The sequence below is a fragment of the Rhea pennata genome, chromosome 2 (assembly GCF_028389875.1).
Source record: "Rhea pennata isolate bPtePen1 chromosome 2, bPtePen1.pri, whole genome shotgun sequence".
NCBI classification, from domain to species: Eukaryota; Metazoa; Chordata; class Aves; order Rheiformes; family Rheidae; genus Rhea; species Rhea pennata.
The window spans coordinates 19,886,938-19,911,743 of NC_084664.1; the positions used below are offsets into that span (position 1 = coordinate 19,886,938).

The 24,806-nt window shown below is 39.9% G+C and overlaps 1 protein-coding gene across 1 annotated transcript in view; it reads right to left on the reverse strand.

Annotated features, from left to right (window-relative positions):
- The window catches only part of KIAA1217 (KIAA1217 ortholog), a 359,020-nt gene extending 335,216 nt beyond the window's left edge, over positions 1–23,804 (reverse strand). Inside the window, exon 1 of the mRNA XM_062569017.1 lies at positions 23,734–23,804. Coding sequence (XP_062425001.1) covers positions 23,734–23,797 — 64 coding nt within the window. The 5' untranslated portion in view covers positions 23,798–23,804. The remainder of the gene's footprint in view (positions 1–23,733) is intronic.
- Positions 23,805–24,806: the final 1,002 nt, after the last annotated feature.

Consider the following 24,806-nt stretch of genomic DNA (forward strand, 5'->3'; position numbering starts at 1 on the left):
CAACCCTAAGATAGGACAGTAATCAGCCTTTTTTTCTTCCATGTTTGAAAACTTGGAAAAAGGTACAACAAATGCATTTCCCCATTTACAGAATGAAACTGAAGTCAAGCATTAGGTAAAAGGCCTTTTCAGCAGCATAAATTGAATATTTAGTAAGATTTTCAATGGCATTTTATAAGATTCTACAATTATCATAATAGCAGTTTCTTGTAAGAAAAAGTATGGCCTTAGATGATTTAAAATCCAATTTATCTGCTCAAGCTACCACTGAAAATGACAAAGTTCATTAAAATAATGCATTCACCTCAAAAAAGGAGAGAGCACCTACATTTGCAGCAGTGACAGAAATGTTTCTAGTTTGATTGAAATAAGGAGACATGATGACTTTGAGTACTTAGTAAAACTACTATGATAGTACAAATTACTGAGTGTCAGAAAAAGATCAAGTGCTAAAACCATGTGCATGCAAACAATTTGAAAGTGAGCAGTAAACAGTACTCCAAAAAATCCTCTAGAAGTCTGAAAAAAATTAAAAAGCCCTCAGTGTATGTAATACAGTCTATCAAAGAAAAGACAGCATGCTTATTCGGATGAACTAAAAGCCCATAAGTTTTAAATGAGAGTTTTAATGATTTTCAAGTTGCCGGCAAACAGCGTCCTGAACAAAAGCAATTGTTCGGTACGTTAAGTGATGGAAACAATTATCAGCATTGCCTTGGCCTTCCCGCTGTAAAATGTTCTTGTTCACGGCAGTTGACTCAGCTACTAAAAGGATTAGAGAAACAGGAAAAGACAGAAGTCCAACACCAGGCAGTCATCTCTGAGTTAGTAAATTAAGCAATTTGTTCCGTGTTCACACGGCAGCTGACGTCAGCAGAGGTTCAGCTGTGGACTGCACAGAGTATCTGGCCCTTCATTTACAAGCAGTGTTGTGCGGCCACATCCTAAAAGCATTGCTCTGTGCCAGTTCTTACTTGAAATCGTTCATCCTTTGCCTTCCTCCACAGAAACGCAATCCAATTTTAAGCACGGTCTAGTGCTGCACGGGACGTACTGGGCGCATACATAACCAGCTAAATACACTTTGTGCACGTGATATGACGGGCAGCTCTAAACCTGCCAACAGGGACTTTCCCAATATTCTCCATTTCCTGCCTTCCATAACCCTGCCAGTAATTTCTCAAAAAACAGGTCTCTCTCTGTGCCCCCATCTTCACCATGGATTTCCCATAAACAAATAAAATACAAGAACTCCCTCCCCACCCAAACTATTCTAGAGTGTTTACTTTAAAAAATACATTGCTTCTTTTTCTCTCCAGAAGGTCTTCTCAATCTATTTTTAAACAGGACTAAATCTTACAGATACATAATATACGTAATTCCACTGGCTTTAAATTAAATTATCCATATTAGAAAAATCACACAAACCACTCAAAACGTATGCAATGATATAAGTTTTGATCAACTTGAGTAGGAACTGAGACATTTTGTCTGAATCATGAACAGTATCCTGGGGCATCCATTCTTGCCCTGTCATTCCCATGCCCCTCTGGCACCTGTAGCACTCCTAAATAAAGCACGTGCTCCTGTGAATCCCACAAGAAGTTTGTTATATACAGTTAACTGTTTGAGACATTTGGTAACACAGTGTTCCTCCAAAGTCAGCCACTGACTGCAGAGGTCAGAGCAACAGCGAAGATGTCGCACTATGAAGCATGTGAGATGTTCTGCGCTTCTGCCCCTTTTCTTTAATGCATCAAATGAGTCCTCCTTAAGCTTACACTATGGTCTTGTTTTGATATTGCTCACCAATACTTGAATTCACTTAATGAGGATTCAAATTCACTTTGAAAGTGTGATTTATCATTTTAGCAACAATCCATTATTTTTTCCCATTATTTTCTTTTTATCTTTGATTAAGTAAGAGAGTGAAAAACAGAAGGGTCGGGCAAAAGACCTGCCCAAAATCACCACCTCTTTAGTCACACTGAGGGAGACAAGTAGAGCTACGCCAAGAGGAAAAGAGCCAAGGAGCAGAAGAAATGTTTGCTCGTAGTAAAGCAAAGATGACACAAACCTGGCTAAATCACCTGAAGCCCTGCTTTGCAGGCAACACTGACCAGAGGAAAGCTCTAGCAAGAAGCCAAGACCCACAGGAAAGGGGTGCAAGACAACCCACTGAAGGATATGATAAGCTCTGAGATGCAGTTTGCAAAGCAGCGGTAGAAGTCAGCGGATTTGGACCGACAAACTCCAGCGGGCTCGGATCAGCAGCTCTGCTGACGGACTGCCAGGACACATCAGCCCTCCCGAGTGCCATCTCCTCCTGCCCATGGAAGCCCCCTACAGAACTTCTCAGAGAGCTGCAAATTCCTTCCTGCACGTGCTTCCAGCACAGCTTTTTTCTTCTCCGTCTGCCACTTTTTCACTAGCAGCCCTTTATCCTCCCAGTGACAGCCTCCCCGAGCACTGCCATTTCTGGGGCACTGGCGTTTGGAAACAGGCACCTGCTCGCTTCCTCTCATGGGTCAGTCCATCAGTTTGACACCCTGCCTACCACTTGCACGAGAATTTTATTCTAAGAATTTTTCAGCTTTCTAGAGTACACCGGCAATTGCCTGCCAAGTCCAACATCACGTTAGGCCCCAACAGCACAGAACTGAGCCCTGAAAGGCTGCACCTCAAAGAGTTTGCACTTTTCTGTAAGCTAACTATAACACTTAGGGACTCCAAAGTACCAACAACATCCTCTCACTACAATTCATGGAAACCTATTCCAACATCAGAATTGGAACAAAAGCCCAAACTGCAGATTTTTCACCAGATTTTGATATGCACAGATCCAGACACTTTTTAAAAAACAAATTGAGCCAAAATCTGCAGGCCGAAACAGTCCTGGCTCATGGGGAGCTTTGTTCTCCTGCCAATTCAAAGTATCATGTTCTGATCTCTGTAGCACTGAAGAAAGAGCAGCACCGAGCTGCCAGGGGACACTGCGGATTCAAACCTGTACGAAGCCTCGTGCATATTTTACCTGCTTTGTGCATCCACTAGGACCTGGTAAAACAAAGTGTAGGGCGCTCTAGACTTCAAAGTGAGGTTTTTATTCTCAGCTTACTGTGCTCCCTTAAAGAAAGGCAATGCCAAAACCCCACACAAAATAATCTTAACATCTTGGGCTCATTTTGGGTAAAACAGTCTTAAACACACAATCCTGGTTAAAACTTCAGAGCAGCTCACATACACACACACTCACACACACACATTCACACCTAAGGCTACAGGACAGTTCAACTTTCCCAAGCAGACCTCAATTACAAAATCATCCTGCTTCAATAGCTACCGAAAGTTCAGAGCAGTGATGCTCATAGTAAAGCTATGGTGGATGGTGCCAGGAAGACTTTGCCGGCTTGAGAGAAGGGGCAAATCTGCAACTTTTAATTGCAAGAGGTCAGTGTGGCTACTCCAGATGCCCTCAGTCCAGATGGCTTTGGAAGACTGTACAGTCACTGCAGTGGATCTTAAATGGGAGGAAAAAGAGGTGGCACAGGGCTGGCTGGGATTTGTTTTAATTTGTTGCACCAGAAGTATAGCACTCATATTCTTGAGGTTGTTGAAACAAAGTTACCAGACATAAATAGGGGATTTCCTTCGAGTTGGAGGAAGTAAGCATAGGTGCATATGACTGAACATGTATATATGTGTCAGTGCTGCATAAACCTTTAAGATACTGGCACAGCAGTTTCAACCACTAAATTGGTTGCAGGCACTCTTCAGTCCTTTCAATTAATGAAGAAAAAGTTAATTATCTGAAACATAAAGAGACATAGCAAATTAAGACAATTTCAGAGTATTTTATGATGCTTTAATCAGTGTTATTGTACAGACTACTTAATATACGTGAAATTAAAAATGTCTTTTCCCACATGCTCTTTAATTCACAGCGGAAATACAGTATTCCAAAGTATTTTGTGCTTTTGCAGTGCTGGGCCCTAAAACATTGGCCATTGCTTAGCAAAGTCTTTATGTCTCTCGTTAACATGACCTTAATGAAAGATCTGTAATGGACTAGAAATAACAAAATTACATGCAAATTTCTACTTGTTTAGATAATTACTAAGCAGAAGGCTGTACATCAAGAAAGCCTTATTTTGTCCTCTGGGCTTTCTGAAAGCATAACTTACACAACCAAAAGTGTTGTTTCATCTGATGTACACACACTCAATGTAGAATCTTTCAAAAGTAACTCAGGCACATATATTTTAAATAACAATAAAAGAAATATAGACTTTTTTTCTTTCCTTGACAAGATCATACAAAAACCCCCCAAAAAATGAAAGAAAAGATAACTACTACTTAAGGCACTTCTTACCTATTTTCTTAATGATGTATTAAATAAAAACAGAAAACCCTGTTCCTAACCTAAAGCTCACATATAGCCTTAACAGACAGAAAGGATTTTTTTTAGGAGTAGTTCATTCCAGTGCAAATATCATCTTCCTTTCATTTTATAAACTCAGGAGACTAAGAATTACATGTTTAAACACAAGTCCCATCAGGAAAAGCTGTCTACTAACATATTCATAGACAATCACATCTGCTTAAGGGGGTAGGTTTAGCTTGGGGGACAGGTTTAGCTCAGGTGGTTAGAGTGTGGGGCTGCTAATGCCAAGGTCATGGGTTCAATCCCCGTATGGGCTATGCTGAGGGTTGGACTAGATGATCTCCAGAGGTCCCTTCCAACCTTACCATTCTATGATTCCATGAAACAAATTCCTATTGCACGTAACAGAATTTAAGTCACACAAGCCATGATCTCAGACTTGGTATGCATTAGAAAAATGATATTAGGATAGCTTCATTCAAAGATTAATTCAAACTTAGTGATTTTTTCTGAAAACACATCTGGAGCACAACATTAGCCAAAAAAAGGAAAAGCTTTACAAAACTCTCCAAAATTCTGTGCATATTCATACCAGTTTTTGTTGTAAATGTCAAGAAGCAGTAGTAAATTTGTTCAGCCCAGGTTAAAAATAAAAAATCATAGCATGTACATAATCTGTGCGTTAACTTATATGCTTTGCACACAAAATGCTCTGTTTGTATATAGAACATTCAGCTTCTGCTTGTATCGAGTTTACTTAAAAATCAGGCCCAAAGGTGCTTAATGTAAGTGCTTAAATTCAAACCGTATTTAGGAATCTATGTTAACATAGCTATTTTCCAGATATATTAAGCATGTAGAATTCCACTAAAGCCAAAAAAATTGCAGAACTTAAATAAAAATGCAGATATGTAATAAGAGGTACTGCTTTCAACATTCACAAGCTAACGCTGACCCTAATTATCCAAATATAAAAGGTATAATCCCTTCAACTTCCAATTTTCATATGAATACTCCTAAAATAAATTAAAAAAAAAAAAAAAAAAAAAAGAAAGAAAGAAAATGGAACCAGATCCTAAGATTCAAAAGAAGTTCAGCATTAACCGCTTTGTTATGGGTACAAGCGTCTCAAGTGTAATGGAAATTCTGGAGCCTTTTGGATTAAACTCAAATTTCTCCCACAAAAAAGTACACGCTTTGGAGAGGAAATAAATTCTAACATTTTGTAAAATTCCTTTTTAAGCATCACTTCCCTCTTAAACAAAAATCACAACTAAAGACTGCCATCTCTCACATTTAATGCACAGATAAAAGCAAATGTTTTTACCTATATCAATGCACCATAAAAACTTTTACAATCTAAAGAGAGGGAAAAACAAAAAAATATAGCATCTCTGGAAAAAATAAGGTACTTAGGAATACATGATAAATTGTTTAGCTTCCAAATACCTATCCACCTAATACTACAGAGTATTAAGCAGTTCATAATCCTTCATCTACTTGAGAACAGGCTGCTGCGGAATTCTCCCCGAAGGCAGAAAAGCTGAGGCCACTCCACCTGCTTCCACTCATAGCCCACCCCCGGCCCCATGTTATCACCAACTGCGTTGCTGGACAGACCTGTTTCATGCTTTCAAAATGCTAGGGTTTCTTCCTCCCCACTGCCAAAAATATTTTGAAGTGTCATCTGTTACTTCACTTGTGGAAAAATGAGCTATTTTTAAAAATACGAACAGCAGTTTATCAGCGGGAAAATAAGCTCTTCTGTTAAATGTTTCTAAAGCCAAAAATTTTAAAATTAATAGCTAGATAATGTATGTGCACAAGCACATTTTTTGGTACAGTACTTAAAAAGATAAGGAAAACTCAGGAAACGGTCTTTGCAGATGGTACAGTGTTCAAAATACTTCGGATCGGCTGTTAACTTCCAAGCTCTGAGTAAGGAGCGCTGTCCGGCGCCTCCCACGCACCGCTGGCCCGGCGGCAGCCGCCGCGCGTCTCAGCAGAGACGAGTCGGCAGCACCACCACAGCACGCGGGGATCAGAGCTGAAGGACGGTGCACAGTCCTCTTTAGTATGAGCTCCAAAATTCCAAGTTTCGTAAGAATTAGCCTCACGGCTGGTGGCCGGTGCGTGAGCTGGCTAATAGATACCTTTCCTCACTCTTGCTACTACCTCTTACCAGTTAAGTGTCATAAGCAAAATTTCTCACTGTTAAGAAAAGCAACTGAAGCAGAATCATTATAAATCTCTTTCTATTTGGAAATGTCTACCATTTTTTAATTAGTCTAAGATTAAGGGTTGTATTTTTACAAAAACAAAAGAAAAGTTTGAGATGTCCTGTAAACCTATCATTCCTTTAATGCAGTTATGTCCTGAAGTCTCCTATATTAAAACAAAGAGCTGAAGTTAATCACAGAATCCTTTCTTAGTGATTATTTAAAGATCAGTAGAGCTTAAATGTGGAACACTCTCTTGTTGTAACCGCTCTTAGAGAGTTCTTTATCAACCGTACATTATGCAAGGAAAAAAAAATAAAAGTCAGCACGAATACTGAATGAGAGCTGGGTATGTCAAAGGACATCCTGGTATGTTTTCGTGGTTCTCAGCAGCATTGAATTTACCTTGGAGATCTTTTACTATACAATCTTCCTGAAAAATACATTAAATAATAGTAAAATAAACTAAATCTCTGTTGAAAACAGATCTAGCAACTAGTCCTATGATTGTGGTATGCTTTCAGCTGCTGGTGTTTTAGCGTTTAGTAGGAGCCTGTATTAGCCCATCTATAGTATAAACTCAAACAATAATGAAGGTCTGACGATCCATTCAGATAAAAGACTGGTAAAGTTTGTACAACAAACTTAACTAGTGTTGGAACAACACTAACAAATCGCATTTAAGGGACTCCAAGTTCTTTTCATGTGGACCCATCAGTTTTACTCCTCTGCTTTTTCTGATGCTTTCCTGTTTTTTGGACCAATGACTTCCAAGTGTGCCAGATGACAAGAACAGAAACATGAAAATTGATATCACAGAGACTGCAAACTTACAGAAAACTCTTACCTTCAATGTGAACTCAAATTTAGTCCTGAAAAATTAAAATAGTTTAACAACTTCAGAAGATCCCAGAAGATGAAAAAAGTCTCAGACAGCATCTTTTATTCAAAATATTGTTTACAGTTAATGCAAAATGCATGAAAACTACCAGGATCCAGAAAAATGTTAATAGTGCACCTCTAGAGTAACAGTTAGCAAGCCTACCACAGAGCTACGATGATGAGTGATAAGCTATGAAGAGCAGAAACTCTTCTGTTCAGCAGCAAGACCAGAACAGAATAATATAAATGGTGGCAGTACCAAGGTCCCCACTCAAACGGCCCAAGACTTCCCTGAAGCGGTGAGCTCCAGGGCCAGACAAGCAGTACACTGTCTCCGCAGCCATTCGTACCTCTTGGACCTTCGGAGAACTCCAGCAATATTGCCAATTATAGCAATAGTTTTTGAAATGTGAATATGTGTACCCTAAAAACTGGACTGAGACCAGTAATTCATTTTGCAGACCTCTAGCTAGTTTTTCCTGAGGATAATGGTCTTCAGTCACTACAGTCAGACTTAATTTAAAACAGTACCCTAAGAGAGAATAATACCATTTCCTCACCAGCAATGCCATCAGCCACCTAATTCTTCCCAAAGCACTAAACATGTTAAAGTGCTAATATCTCTATACCTTCGACTGTTGCTATGCAACACTGGGTCTTATATTTCCTAGGAAGATGCAAAGAAAATTGGACTCTTTATCCTTAGCTTAACAACTTTTACTCACAGCCATATATGCTATATACAATTTGGATTAATACTCATTGAGGAAACCAGGTTATAGTCATCAGCAATTTACTTTTAGAATCTGGGCTCTGCTCCAATGTAATTCCCCCATTTAATATTTAATTCTTTTTTTTTTTGAACATGACCTACCCTGCAATTTTAAGAGAAACCATCTGAGTTCTTCATTCAGCTATATTACAGTCATTTTGCTTCAGAATTGCTCTCACAACAGCATCAGGCACGTCTTAGGGATAATTGCCGTGTATGGTTATGAAAGTTAGCACTGCTGGAATGCAAGAGGACTGTAAGCACAGAAGGCACAAGGCTCGGGAGGAAGCCTTGCTCGGGCCATGAGGAACAGGAATTCCACCCCAAGAACAAGCGCCTTCCCTGTTGTCCCGGGACAGCGAATCACCATATCAATCAGCGTGCCTTTAGAAGGGAAAGTGGGATTCCTCCCTCCCCCTCAGGCCAGTTATTTGCTTCTCTGTAGACATGCTGACATTTTCAGTAACACTTCTAGACAATCAGCTTTATCAGCCAGATGGTACATTTTTGGAAGGAGAGACACGGGCTTTGTTTGTTTCATCTTGAACAAAAATTCACTGAGGTAATCCATTTTGATAAGAATTTAGCTCACAGTTAATATAGATGGTTGGCATCTGTTTTTATATGAATTGATTGCACAGCGAAATCAGGTCAAGATCAGCTCTGGGTAAGAGGACCAATAGATCTAACGGTGAATTCCTGTCAGCGTGTATCACTGTGAAATTTGGCTAACTAGAAATTCTAATAAAACAGAATATACATCACATGGGTCCTACATATGCATTTAAAAAAGGAAGGAGGGAACACTAGTAAGTGCTCTACCATTTTACTCATGCACTCATCAGAGTCCCTTACACTGTGGAGTAACGCTTTTTTATACAAGGGCCTCACATGTATTAAGTTGAGAAGACATTAGTTGAGTACATAAGTTGAGAAGAAATTAGTCAGCAAGAAACCATTAAAGGATTGATAGAAGTTTGCATAAACTATATATTGCTTTTAAAGAAAATAATTTTAGTATAATAGATTTTTTTTGAAAGAAAAATCTGCCAATATGTGAGATAATCAGGATCATCAAATGCACATATACCTTGTACTCACAGCAAATTCCAGTGCAATTTCCAACCAAAGTAGTTTACCTTATTTTTTGCCCACTTTGAATAGAACTTATTCCTTTTGTTACCACATTAGAAAGCTTATAAATGAAGCTGTCTTTGTGAAAACATCAGTTCAGAAAATATACTTAATTAAAGCTCAAACTATAGATACATATTTGAAGAAATTGAGAATGTGAGCAAATTTATAACCAGATCTCAAGAAGTTCAGTGTGACATTTGGCATGTCCAGGGGGCAAGATTACAAAACCAATGTATGGCACAGGGGAATATTTTATCCTGTTCCCCTAGTAAGAGAATAGGATATATAGTTGCTAAATAATACACTTGATGCACATTCTATTTCACATTTGGATTATTTTACTGGATATGAGCTAGATTAACTGTAACCAGAGAGTTACAAATCTAGTACAAAAGTGGACATCTTCCTGCACAACTTCAACTGATTTCTGACAAAGATGCTGCTAGAGTTGCAACCAACATGCAAAGAGTTTTTTTCCATCAGTGGAAAAAGAAATGGTTTCCATTTTGCAGTTAGATCATATAAAGTTTTTTATTCACTGAAAATTAAGGGCACTAGATTCTCAAGTCACAAAATGTTTATGCTGTTCAGATTTTAAACAGTGCTCCTAATCCTCAGCACTGGAAAAATTATGACCCAAGAAAAGGATAACTCATGGTTATTAGAGAAGGAAATTCAGAGCTTTTTGGTTTTTATGTGCCTTTAGAGATATCACCCTTTACAGATCACGTCTTCACGTTTCTCTGCTATAGTGACAAGAGCAAGGGATTACGAGCATTTTAAAAAACAAGGCTACATCTCCCACAGCCACAGGACTCTCGGAGATGACGCTTTAGATAACTTGCGGTGACTGGATAAAACCACAATAGCTCCCCAAATCAGTCAAAGCACTGCCGAGACCCCTTTGCTCACGTGCCAGGCACTGCCTGCGAATCACACCGCACTCATGCGCAACCACAGCGGTCCGCCACGGCCCCGCGCAGCGGCCAGCGCCAGCGGGCTGCGGCCGGCCGCTTCCCTCCCTCCACAGGTCCCAAAGAAGAGCTCAGCTCTCTTCTCGAGTCTACAGTAATTAGCAAAAGGACAAGAAGACACAGAAGATGCATTCAGAAACAGCAGAGATCAAAAAAGCACAAAAATAGGAAAACATAAGGCCTGCAAATTTTGTTGTTGATTCATTCAAACAATGCAAAACACAACACATGAGGAAAAAAAAAATCCTGCAGACTGAGTCTGAGTCTTCATTTCCACTGAAAACAGTTTCTGGCTGATGCAGCTGTTCAATTTTAATGGACTTATGTCAGAATAATGCTAGCCTAGAAAAATCAGTGATTCTCTTTAGTGATAATCTCCACTTTTTTAAAAAAAATTGAAAGCAGAAAATTTTGTTTCATTTAAGATCTAACTTTTATTATACACAGAGCTCCATTCCTAACAATTTTTTAAAAAAGAAGGGAATGTTAATACAGTTTTTTGAAATAAAAAGCAGTAAAAGTTGGAGATGACATTACAAAATTGTCTGTATTTGAAGGAACATTCAGAGAAAATCTTTTTAAACCAATATTAATTACCAAGAAGTTAAGTACCAAAATTTAGTACTAGGTAACACTAAGCTACATAATCTAAATCTGAATTTTTGGACCTGTACTCCAAAACTGGGGAAGAAGAGCTGGTTTTACAAAAAACCTACCAGGACGAGAGTTTGGAGCTCCTATCAGGCAGCTAGGTAACAGAAAAAATCATCTTCAGATACATCAAGGGGAGAAGAAAAGGGTCCCTGTTACACTTGTAGCCTTGAGACTCTGCATCAGTTTTGCTTTAAAGCAAGTTACTTCGTATAGCACTTTAAAGAAAAATGCAGTGAATGTGTACTTCGTTGCTGATGTGAAATCTAGCCAGCTAATGCGAAATTTAAGACACAAGGTATATTGCTTCCTGCATTTGTTAGTCTTACAGTAAAATAATAGTAAGTTATTTTTAATAACTTTTGGCATAACATTAAAGTACAACAATTTGGAACCAAATGTATTTATGCATTGCAACAGCAGCAAATAATCTAATCAAAAATGAAAAGTCATGTACAGTTCTGACAATGTAAATTTAGAAGTTGTAAAGCAAATCATAAAACACAGAGAGAGTTAGGTTCTGTCTCCAAGTCTTCTGGCAATCTTTCAGCATCTACAAATGGACAAGGACCATTTTATTCCATCTATTCTAACATTCTCTGAATCCCACAAAAGGCCTCTAAATGATTTGTGCGAGTGGTAATTATTCTTTCTTGTTAACATGGATAACTTCTGCAGAGTCTTCCATACTCTTCTATGGTGCACCATGCTAAATTGATCCTCATAGTCAAACCTGCTACTGGGTGCTTACTGCTGCTCTGCCACCAACCCACGGCACGAGTCAATCCATCGAGAGTGAATGCCACAGTGATCCCCGACATTTGTGGGGAATTGAGACCTCTCTGCCCACCACCACAGATGACTCGCATTGCCTCAGCTCTCCCCTTCCATCAGGAGGACTTCCTTTGCCTAGATCCCTTTACACACAGTGTGCACCCCCTCCCTATTTCTATATACAATACCTTATACTTCCATCTTCCGGGCTTGAACTGCTCTAACAGTTAAAGAAATGCTCTGCTGCAGATGCGGGGAAATGATAAAACTATACATGCTGCCTGGTGAGAAGAAGGAGCAGATTTGCCTTATCCATCTCTGAGAGGACACAAAAGGGACAATCAGTTGTGACCTTGTGGAGGCCAGATCCTTTTTGGATGAAAGTTACTGCTGACTTTACAAGGTCTGTGAAAGAAAAATCAGGTATTTGCTGTATTTTTAAAAATTTTTCAACAGTATAAAACATCTTCAGACTGTCATTCAGAACTTTTTGTTTTCAGTTTTCAAATAAAACTCTGATCTGTTTTACTCTGATCAGAGTAAAACTGATAAAAAAAGTATCAGATCAGATCAAAAAGTATCTGATCAGAGCAGAACTCTGATACAAAATTCAAAACTATTTCTAAACAGTACTTTTAAGGCTAACAAACAAATTCCCTTTGCTCCTGAGGTACAAAAATGCATAAATGCCAGTTCTCAGAACAAGAATGGTACAAACTAAATACATAGGAGCTCGATTTAAAAATAATAATAATAATACCCTGTCATTTCCAACCAAATGCAGCCAATCTGTGGCAATTAGAACATTGTGCACAGCACAGTTCATACGGCCAACTACTCTCCTGCCAAAGAAATTCTGGGTGGTGCTTTGTGCTCGAGCTTATCAGCAGTGCTGACAAGGATTGCTGGTGCATCCTCAAACACCCCCTAAATCATGCAGCAGTTTGACTGCTGTTTCTACCTGTCAGCTGCTTCTCAGCGAGTTGTTATCAAGAGGGAGAGTACTTAATCATGGTTCTCGGGCAGCAAAGACTCAAGGAGAGAGCAGGAAGACTTCTGGCAAATTAAAATCAGCTGAAGTTACCACCCTTCTCCTCCCTCCAAATGGCCACATAGTTCTTCAGATTTTTTCCACTCATTAGATCTGCTGATCACTACATATTAGGGTAGAACAAAAATCAGATATCCCCATCCTTAGAGTCAGCACTGAAGTGAGGTGCCCACTCTTCAGCCATCTAATCTTAATCCCTTGCTTCAAGACCACCAGCACTTTCATGCTCTTCCATTTCAACTGCCTTTAGCACGACAGGCTGGGGCTTAGCCAGGGCTGAGGTTGCAGATCTCAGATCTGATTCTGCAATCCATACTCTACCTTGCTCCAAATTCCTCAAAGTATCCTTGTAAAATACATAATATATTGAAGATGCAAAATTCCTAAGAGGCTCCAAGTTCTGAAAATACTGACAGATTATTATTAGCTAATAATTGCTCGTGGATGCATCAAAAAGCCCATAACACAGGAAGAGTTTAATATGCTATGTGTAATAGAGAAATTAAAATGAGATGCAGTTCATCAGGGAATGTGGTCCTCAGATATACTGATTTTACTAAAGCCTTCTGCAGCTTTCCAAAACATTTCAATTCCCTCTTTAAAAAACTCAAAATGTGACCTACAATTCGTTTTCCTTCATGAACTTCCCCAAAACTTCTTATAGTAGATTTGATTTGTAGAAGATGTCTGCAAGTTTCTCCCTTTTTCCTTCCTTCACTACTCCTATTTCAAAACTATAAACCTGATCTTCCATTTGAATGCCATTTTCCACTAATATTTTGAAGAAATTACTGCATTAACTGCATTAACAAGGCAAAGGCACCCTCGAGAGGTGTGAAAGACTACAAAAAGGGAGCTAGGTTAAAACTTTTTTGATAAATTAGTCTGAAAAAGAACAAGCCCTGCAAGATGCTCAGAATTGCAAAAATCATTTTCTTCTTGAAACCATTAATAGACGTTAACAAATTAATTTTGACAAACATAGTGCATTCTCACTGACCATAGAAATACAAGGTTGAAACGTGATCTAAAAGTGCTATCAGAGTTGTATAGAAAGAAAATAGCATCTAGCAGGAAGTGCTGTCTCAACGCACCAAAGGTATGACTGAAGGATGAATCTACTTCTGCAGAGCGAGTCCGTGCTCCCCTCCTGCCCATGGCCGATCTCCATCTTGCAGTAAGGGTGCTGTGCGCAGCTGCATCAATATTTTACAGTTCTCCCACAGCCAAGAGTTGTTTGTTTTGATTTGTTAACAGCGAAGCCAAAGGAGACAGAAGAAGCTATTCTGTCCTTGCAGGAGCCAAACTTCTACTATTATCTTGTCCTCAACAAAATCCAAAACACACATTTGTCACGTTCCTGACACAGCGCACCACTGCAGCGGTAATCATTAACCCGGACAGCTGTAACTATCCCGCTTACCTGTCCCACTGCCCTGCCCCTCTGCCCAGGCAGCGTCCCGGGAGCCGCAGCCTGGCTCCTGGGACAGTTAAATAACTGATGCCAGACGGGGTGGGTGCCTTTCTGCACAGGACGGGGGGAGACCTGCTGCAGAGGACCCCCGGCCCAGAGCTACACAGGCGTTCCCTGAGGTGAGAAACTGTGGCTCAAATTCTGCCATAAATAGGGCAGAGAGGGGATATGAAATTGGAACTCTCCCCGCTAACATTTTGCTTGTGAAGCTAGAGACAGTATGTTTCACTGACCAACAGATGGAAAGTCAGAAAAACATGTATTAAAAGGATTTTTTTACAAAAAGTGTATAATAATCATGGAACTCTATCACCAATACTTCAAAAGAAAAAACCCTACCACAATATTCACATCATTTGTTCACATACTTTAGTGAGACTAAAAGCTCACATACTACAATAAATAAGATCCACTGCAAACTAAGGCACACCACTGGGTAGGCATGAGAGTGAGGACTGCAAGAGAGTCCTTACTGGTCTCAGGTTCCTGGATGTAATGAAAAAGATCGATGGGCTTTGAAAGAAGCCTCCCTATGCACACAGCACTGCATTTCAGGCTTTTTCACATCTCCTGGTCTAGACAATCTGGCTAAGACAAAAAGGGAAACTACCAGGGCAGACAGCTATATTCCTTTCTTCAGGGACAGTTTATAGCTCTCATGAGTTGTCTTTCATGACTATTAAAACATTTTTATTTTTTTAACTTATGTTGCATCTGTGCAGGAGAAACAAGAAGCCTAAAAAAATTCTAACACAACAGTAGTAAGAAAGAAGATGGTTCATTTAAACCAAACTATATATCCTCCAATTGAGCAATTTTTTTTAACTTTTCTTGTATTTGCATGGCAGGAGCTGCTTCTTTGTGCATAAAATTCATCCTTAGTGAATTCCCCTAGCAGTTCACTGCTTTCTTTCTCAGGCAGTAGCCTTAACAAGTACTGCAAGCATGAAGGAGGGCCTTGCTCCAGGAGACTCCTTTTAATGTTAATGACCTTTCTGTTTGTGATCATTTCCCTTCTAGTCATTTTCCTGCTTATAAGTCATAATATGGTAGCAATAATATAGCTACAAAAATACTTGTCTTTAGATTTCTGATCCATTTTTAAACATAGCTTGGGACTAAGATTGGATCAGAAGTACCTCAATCTCACCCTGCTACAAATGAGGATGCACCTGAGCCAGTAAATGAAATTCTTATCTGTATTTGTGGGAGTTTATCACTGCATACTTTGAAAAGTTGCAGGCTCTAGATGAGGAGGCTGGAATAACTCTACGCAGCCTCTATTCTCTGTTGATAGAAAGGTTCAATGTGATTTTGAGTGAATGTTCAACCAGGTAAAAAATGATTTTAATGGAGCACTGGGCTACTCTGTTCCAAGCCACATGCAAGCATTAGAGTGCACCTGGGAACTTTAATTAGCAGGCATGGATTATGCCATCTGTAGCATGCAGGCAACATTGAGTTTTACTTATCCTTTGCAGGCAAAGAACCTGATGAGGGGGAATGAATGACCCAGGGATTCCTAGAAAGGCAGAGTCTTAAATAAAGACCACACGGCTATGACTTCATCTGGATAAAACAGAGGTAAGAGTGGTAAGCAGAAAGAAGCTGTACATTTTTTGCTATCATCTGAGCATCATTAAATGATGGAGAGCTGATGTTGTTTATTAATCAGTTTTTTAATTCAAGAATCTTGCTAGACTGGCAGGTAAGAGTAAATACTTACACATAAGCATAACACTGTAAATATCAAGTTTTATTTAGGATGAGATTCTTGTAATGCTTACCCATGATTTCTATTTTAAGATTAAATCTATTCTACATAGCGCCACTTGTTAGGAACACAAACTGAACAGAAGCTGATCATAAATATCTATCAGGAGACAGCACCTTTCAGAAAAAAACATTGCTAAAATCCTTGCTCCAGGAGTAATGCTTGTTCCTTGAGAGCCTGTAGCTGGAATTCAGGTTATTGATTTTGACCTCTAAAGACACCTATCACATGTGATAGTGCTGCTTCTTTCCTTACTAGGAACTGCTAGAGTTTCCGCTAGCCCAGGCGTTCGAAGCTACCACACTCCACTAGCAAGAACAGCTCACAGCACTGTTTTTGCCTGTTCTCACAACACACATTTCTCACCCTGTCTGCCAGAATCCAGATTTGTTTTAGTTACAGAACCATCTGCTTTTCAAAAGGTTTTTTTTTTTTTTTTTTTGATGACAGACGGATGAGGTTCAAATTTTTGCTGTAGCCAGCAATTAATTTTTACAGTTCATTGTCTCTGCTGCTTACTGCCTTGCTTTAATTACTTGAAAGGACTCTCCAGGGCATTGGGTAGGGAGGAGCTTTCCAAGTACACATAATTTTTAAGACAAAATAAAATCAACTTCTGATGCTTTAGCTAAACAAATAGTCTAGCTCCAGGTTTGTAACCTAGTTCTCTAATCCTGCATTGGCTGCCAGGTTTGTCTTTCACGTCCTGGAAGGAATACAAGCATGCAGAGAGAGTACCTTAGGGGCTATCTACAGTGTTATAAGTGTCATACTGTTTCCCCCAGAGTCTCACAATGGCTATTTCAAAGTCTTAGTCTTGAAGTCTGGTGTTTGCAGAAAGTCCTGCTTCTTCTTCTTCTTTTATTTTTTTTTTAACACATAAAAATAGACTTCTAGCCCTCAATATTAAAAAAAATAATAAAAACTTGGTAGAGATATGCATGTTTTACTTGAATTACTTAATACTTTCAAAAACTCAACATTTTTATTTCGTATTTAGTACCCTTCTAGGACTGACAAGCTTGCAACGGTGAATAAATCTCAAAGGCACCATGAAAACCTGCAGGCTGCATTAAGCTTACACAACCACGCGTCGATCCTACAGGCCGTAACTTACACATTCGCCAGCGGCCTCCGGAGGGAGGCTGGCAGGGACGGGGCATCGGGGAGGCTGTCCTTATCGCCGGCAGCCCCGCGTGCAGCTCGGCCGAGGGCGAAGGAGAGGCAGCTCGAGAGCCACCAGCCGGCCACCCTGCCGGGACCGGGGACATTGCTCTGGGCAAAAGCGGGGAGGAGGGCTGCCAAAGAGCAAATAATTAGCAAAAAGCCTACGCAATCCTCTAGTTTACATCTCAACGTTATGTCGCAGATTCATTCCATCTGTGAAAATATTTCACAGCAAACTGCATGTCATGTTTATATTAATTTCTTAATAATAAATAAAAGCTGCATGTACAGCTGCAGGCATCAGTTTCTGCATTGAGCTTACTGTGCCTGAAATACCGCGCGTGCCGGCCTTACAGCCATGCACCAAGATAAGGGACATGTTTGTATCTCCAAACAGGATACAAATGCTACGGAAAAATCAAGCCCAAATGAACAATTTTTGGAATCTCTGTTGAGGCATATTTAATTGCTGCCCTTTATTACTCATTTACTATGGAGTCTTTGTAGACTTCAATTTTGGTTTCAATGAAGCAACTGTTCCAAGAAAAGGAGAAAAAGAGGGAGGAAAGGAGAAAGTTTAAGGGATGGGGTGGAGGGAGCCTGACAGCAGAAACAGATCTGTAATCCAAGAAAAATCTATCACTTTTTTTTCTCAAGTTGCTTCTTGATTTCCCAAAATAACCAAAAGCAGATGTTTTAACTTATGTGCCTTGATCTATTTCCTGATGTTATTCCTGATTTTTTCCTCCATAATTTGTGATCTTTCATTCTTGCTATAAGGTAGACACGAGAAAGTGGTAGACACAAAAAGCTGAGGCATCTTCCATTATGTTAAAAATAATTATCCAGACAAAGTCCCTAACAACCACATTCTCCTCCAAGGGTAACTACAATAAACTACCCATCAAAATCAACACAGTCTGGACACGGCTAAGCCCTGTCTTAAAGTTTTCACTGTATTATAAATCCTACTACCAAAATTCCAGCACTGAATCTTTTTTCCTCTTTTTAAATGCTGTTGTATGCCAAAGGCTAGTTTTAAAAGAAAATACCCATAGAGGCTACTGACTGATACCTCATGCATTTTAAAGCACGTAGTCTGTATTTTCATTTACTCTGCTTCACCAAGTGCTTTGTTCTGCCTGCACCACACCAGTCAGGCCTTTACATCACAGCCTGTCCTTGTGCCACCCCTGACCACGAGAAGGCAATCTCTGCTATATACACCTACGATAGAAGTGTAGAGAAAGAGGAAGTACAGTGTCTATCAGATCACATCTGAATGGCAGACTTTGAAGAACAAGATGGTTGGAAAATAACATCTTTTTCCCTTCAAGGACCAGTCCATATGCAAATTCATGCAAGCAATTTCAAGCAATTCTGCTTTCATATTCTGCCAGTCCTCCAGAAGTGGATTACCAAGTCTTCACCAAATAAGAGAAACAATAGAAACATTCAAAAGCCAGCTAATCTCTAGATATGTCAGCAGTGGCACAGTTCTTGGTAGAAATGTCAAGGGACCGAGACTATCAATGGGAAAACCATTTGCAGTTTCAACACAGTCCATTACCTCACTTAGCAATCAGGTGGCTCTGCAATGTTAAAATAGACGAGGAGAACATCCTTATGCTGTAGACATATGGAGAAGACCCTCCTGACAACCAAAAAGCCATAATACACATATCAGCCCTAGATGTAGGTGATTTGGGAGTTCAGAGGAAAAAAAACATCATCTCCTATTCCAGACAAAAGTAAATGTCCTTCTTAGAAGAAGCAACTAATTGATTCAAGATAGCTCTGCAGTTAATGGGGAATAATGATGAAGAAATCATGCAATTCCTCAAGACACTACAAAGGGCTAGCAGAGTTAAAAGGCAGTGCTCTTCTCTTCCACAGATTGTCCTGTAAATTCTTCTGTATAAAACAGCAGAGAAAAGGACAGAACATATTGGCACGTCTTGGCAGGATGATAGGAAGCAACACCCAATTGTATAAGACTTCTCCCCTCTTCTAAGGCTACATGTTCTAGGCAGCTTTTACCTTAAAATTCAACTGCTTTAAAAGCAGGGGTAAAAAATCATTGTCTAAGGAAGAGCATGATGCCCTGGGGTCACCACGAGGCCAGTCTGTTGCTCAGGTCATGTCCTGAGCCCAGGCCCTCAGGACAGCACAGGCAGTAGTCGGTGTTCCTGTGGGGTTTCAATAGGAAACACCTATGTTTCAGAGCCTATGGGGGGGGACACCTCTTCCCCCTACCCCAAAAGCTACGATGTCATACAGAGCAAATACATTTCATTCTCCAGTTAAAACAGACATCTATATGTTCTCATCAGGAAAGGTTTTAAGATAGTGCTGAAGGCTACAGAACTGAGGTTCTAGTAAGTGGTAAATGAATTGCTCCAGTATGGAAAGGGATAACAAGGAACATGCTGCCTCTTCTTCATAGCTATGTCCAGCATTTCAGGATCCAGGAGCTTCTCAGGACTACATCTTAGAATTTTTTATAAGCACAGAACAAGATGAAAAGGGTCTTAGGGTGCTGATTTTTCAGACCATCTGCCTCTCTCAGGATCTTGCAGTGTTCAGAAGAACCGTTTTGCAGATTTTATTAGAGGGCTGCAGAAACAGGCAAATGTTCTCAGTGCCAAGTTTCTTGACTTGCCAGATCTGCAATGGGATGCAGGGTCTGACTTAATAAATATTTTTGCATATGCATTTCCTAGTTATTTTATTTTTTACATAGTAGGGCTTAAAGGATCAGCAAATTAAGCATTAGCCCAGGATGCAGCTTCCTCCCCTACAGAATAATAACTTCATGTGAACATCTGCAGTGTAAGTATCCCATCACAGGATAGGCAGTTTACCATCATCTCAGAAAGGAAGGAAGGAAATTAATAAAAATGAGGGAAGGGATGACAGAGAAGCACCATACAACTGGAAGGATGCCTCTTGATTAACATTCAAAGAAAGGTGAAAGCAGAAATGCAGAAATCCTCCCTCCCCAACAGACACATGCAAAAGAGAACAAGGAAAGAAAACAATCCTGAGATCAACACACTGACAAAGGCAGAATCTGTAATACAAGAGAGCTCTGACTCACTCAAATGATTGAGAGGAACTGAAAAATCATATATCAAGTACATATTTGCTTATGTGCGCAGACAAAGGAAAGGCAGGGTGTGAGCGCTTTATGCTTATTGTCAAGAAAAAAAACATTTCCAATTTGAGCACTTGCAACATGAATGCCCAGTATGAACACACATGCAGAGATAAGCACTTAAAAAGAGAGCCAGAAGTGAGACATACCAGGCGACCCAGGAACACATGCTTTCTTTCTTTTCTTTTTTTTTTTTTTTTTTTTTTTTTTTGCAGCAGGAAAAACAATAGATTTGAAAAGCAGCAGTATAAATGAAAACACCTTCTCAACATCCTTATTTGGCAAATGTTAAACATTTAATGTGACTAAACAAATATACATACTGAATATCCATAGCAAGGGTAAGGCCAGTAAGCAATAATAAAATTCCCTTAAAACTCCTCATCTTTATGTGGTTCTTCAACTATGAGCTTGGGAGCTGCATAGGAGAAGGGGACATACAGCAGAGCCAGGCTCATGAAGTTTGAGCTGCTTAATATCCCTCATCTCCAGTTTCCCAGCCACTGCAGTGGCTTATTTTCAGCTCCTAAAAATCCCTATGTGGACTGCAGCTGGAGGAAAAGTACAGGTCAGTGCTGGGAATCCAAGCAGACAAGGCAGAGCCCAGGGGAACAGTTGCGTGCCCCAGGCCCACCCCAGCACAGAGCCATTTCCATTTTCAAATTAGGTTTCCCAGAGTGAACTGGTTCAGTCTGGTATTACCAAAGTGGTTAAAACCATGTATTGGCATAAAATAGAATCAAGCTAGGAGTGAATTCTAGTCATGTCTGGATGCAAATCAACTGACCCAAAAACTTCCTGCTAAAAAGTGCTCATATATAAAAGCGCCATGAAAAACAATCACAAGGCAAATTTCCACTGAACTGAAAAGGTCCTAATATCAAAAGAAAAAAAATATATAGATCAACTGTGGAGTTTTAAAACATCTCTGAAAAAAATAGGCTTAAAGCAAATATGAAAGGCCAGAGTGAAACTAACCAGATTTGCAGAGAAAGACCGAGATGTCACCTTCCAGACTGCCACATCAAAGCCCACCACAGCCCAGCTGCAGACAGCAGCAAAACCCCAAACGGAAGGTCACCTGCAAGGACTAAACCTTTCAGATTCAAATAATCTTGTACAAACCCAGAGCCTGGCTACAGGTATAGCAACAAGGGGTATTTAAATGTATCAGTATCTGTATCTCTATCTGTAGACAGCCAATATAACGAAGGCAAAGCACGACAAAGGAGAACACAACAGTTAGAACATGTGAGCTAACAGTGGTGGTTCAGCTTCATGAACCCAGCAACAAGGTAATTCCACTAATCTGATCTCAGAGTCAAAAGAGAAGGTATTGTGACCACCAGGTCCCCAAGAGGTCAGTAAGAGCACAATCCCTGCCAAAGGCACAGACAGCAGTCATGTTTCTGGACAGGACACGATCAAAAGTTAAAAGGACTGGTGTATAGAGTGCTCCCTCTCACCTGAGAATGATTTCCCAAGCACCTTCACATCAGTACGGGTGGTACAACAGCTCATAGCCCTTCACAGTGGTAGCAGACATGCTGTGTGCCTCAAGTCTTCCAAATGGACCACTGAGAAGCTGCCCCAACACACCAGCAGCATCCTTCTGCCACTGGATCAAAAGGCCACAGTCAGTGCTATCAAGAACCACCAAAATTTTCTAGCCTAACAAGGTAACTTCTTAGCCCTGATCATACAAACAGAACCTCTTTCAGTCTCTCGCACTTGCAGTCCTGGTTTGAAGGGGAGGAGGTGGAAATCCAGACATGACAGACTGTCATATGAACCCGGGGGCTCAGGTATAGGAAAGCTCCATCATCTTCTCCCAGAAAAGAAAAGTTCAAGGCTAGGCAACCAGCATGACTTTGAAAGATCATTTCCTGAGAATCAGATTACTCTTCCAATTCACCAGCATCTTCTCCATTAAGGTAGACCCTGACAATGGCTGTCAACCTGGCAGAGTTGAGCTGGTACTTGCTTAAACAAGCAGACCAGAAATGCAGGTATCTGGCCTCACGGAACTTGGAGAATCAAAATGCATTCTTGTCAGGGACTGAACTAAATCCAAAGGGCAGCAGCAGCTCATTAGTAATTTGTGAGTTTCCTAAACTGAAGATACGAAGTGCCTTCCCAGCATCAGCCTATGCTACCTACATAAAACAGGATAATTTCTTCTCACCTCAGCCTAGCTTATTCAGACTCCACTCTACCCAAGCAAACTCTCAGACTATGTTCTTTGCCATACAAAAATAAAAGATAACATATCCTAGCTTCATTTATAGCTCTCTTTCCTGCTTATACATATGATTAAAGCAAACAATCAGAAGCCTATCAGTACTTTACCTGTCCTCCTCTCTAACACATGATCCAACTGTATTAAGTCCTAAAAACTCCCCCTTAGAACCAAGGGATTTCTCATCAGTGCCGTTAAGATAAGAATCCAGGTCTGAATGTCCACAATTCTAACAGCTGATAACTATCCGTAGACCCACAACTACAGACACATAAATATTATCTAGATTTATTCACAAAGACTGGCATCATGAGCAGTGTTTGCTGCAGCTCAGCAAGATTCCCTAGCAGATACACTGATCTATACTTTGATAGAAACTGAAGTATGCTCCAATCCAATGGACACTGAAAAAAGCCAAATACCTTTTTAGAGGGTCAAACAGCAAGTCACAGCTACCCACCACATCTTTGTTTTACAAGCAGGAAATGATCCAGCCGGTTCCACATAGAGATTCCAAAACTGATAGCATGAGCCAATAAATCTTAGCAATACCTGGCAGGTGTGACTGGACATCACTATGTGTGAAAGGCATCAACACTGTTCGCAGTGGAGAAGGTAACAATTTTCCAGAAATTTACATCATGTTATTTTTAAAGGAGAGAAGAAAGAGGATGTTCAAGAATCACATCCTTTAAACCACCTTCTCTCACCTCAGTGTTTACCTTTCATATAAAAAAAAGGATAATGCATCATTCTAGTGAATATCTCCAACTCCTACTGTCCTCTCCATTCACCCAACACACAGCTAACTCTCCAAAGGAATTTGTCTCTCAAGGACATTAAAAATAAAAGAAAAGGCGCATACAACCATCACCCTCCAGCAAACTTTATTCCAGTATACACAAAACCAGAAGAGCATTATAAAACACACAGGCACACATGAGAAGGAGCTGATGAAACCAGTCCATGTTATCAGGTTGATTACAGCTCGCTGGAAGGCCACACAAACACAAAACTAGCCCATAAAAGATTCGGGTGACACTGTTTTTTCACATCACTGTTGAGATTTGGCACTTACCCAGGTCTCTACAGGGGAGCGCCACGCTCCAGCGGGGTGGCCGGGAAGCTCTGCCATGTGGCATGCCGGGGCATCACAGCACAGCAGCTGCTGGCAAGCCACGACTCCGGGAAACCTAAAACAGGAAAAAGTGAGTTTACAGTCAATGTGCCGAAGTCCCTTTTGAAACCGGCACTTAATGGCATTCCACAGACAGCTGCAGCATTGCCACATTTTCAAACACAAACAACATATAATCAAGGTTGACTAATCAAAAAATTGTTTGTTAAAATGCAATTAAAGCTGGAAGTATGAGCAATTTAACAGTTATACAGACCAGAAAATATTGCAATAATCTCAAAACCATACATTTCTAACCTCATAGTGATGCTCTGCAAGTCATACAATATAATCAAAGCCTTCTAGTACTTGTTAGCAAACATGATGGGATTTTTAAAGCATCAGTTGCCCTTCAAAATTTTGTCATCAGGCAGAGCTGACATATATGCCTGAAGAAATTGCAAATTTCGTGCATTTGCAATGATTTTGTGAGAGATACCCCATGAATGATTTTGTGAGAGATACCCCATGCCTACAATATTTTTCAGTTTTATTTTGCCAATATCCATTTTCAGACTCTACCCAGTTGTACATTACTTTTAGTAATTTTAAATAAAAGTTTGTATCTAAATACAAGAATGCCAAAGAGAATCCTAACATGTTTTCAACACTTTGAGAATAACAGCATGAGTTTAGAAATTAACAGAGTTCTATTTAGGTTCAAGTTTTTAACGCCTTAAAACAATGAGCATTGTCAAAAGTGTAGCAAATAATTCATTTAGGTCTACTGGTGCTCTGAATTATAATCAGGCAATTTTCATCTGACAGTGGTTCAAGTGTCATTTCCCAAATTTAAGGCCATAGACCATTACCAGCCCACAAAACTTTCTGAATATCACCATGTACCCTTTCTTTAAACTTCAAAATGAAAACATTTTTGAAAATACTGTTGAATAGTAGGGAGTCATCACTGATGAGCTGATCATATCTGAAAACCACTGGTGGCATTAGTGTGCCTCAAAGTACTCAATGAG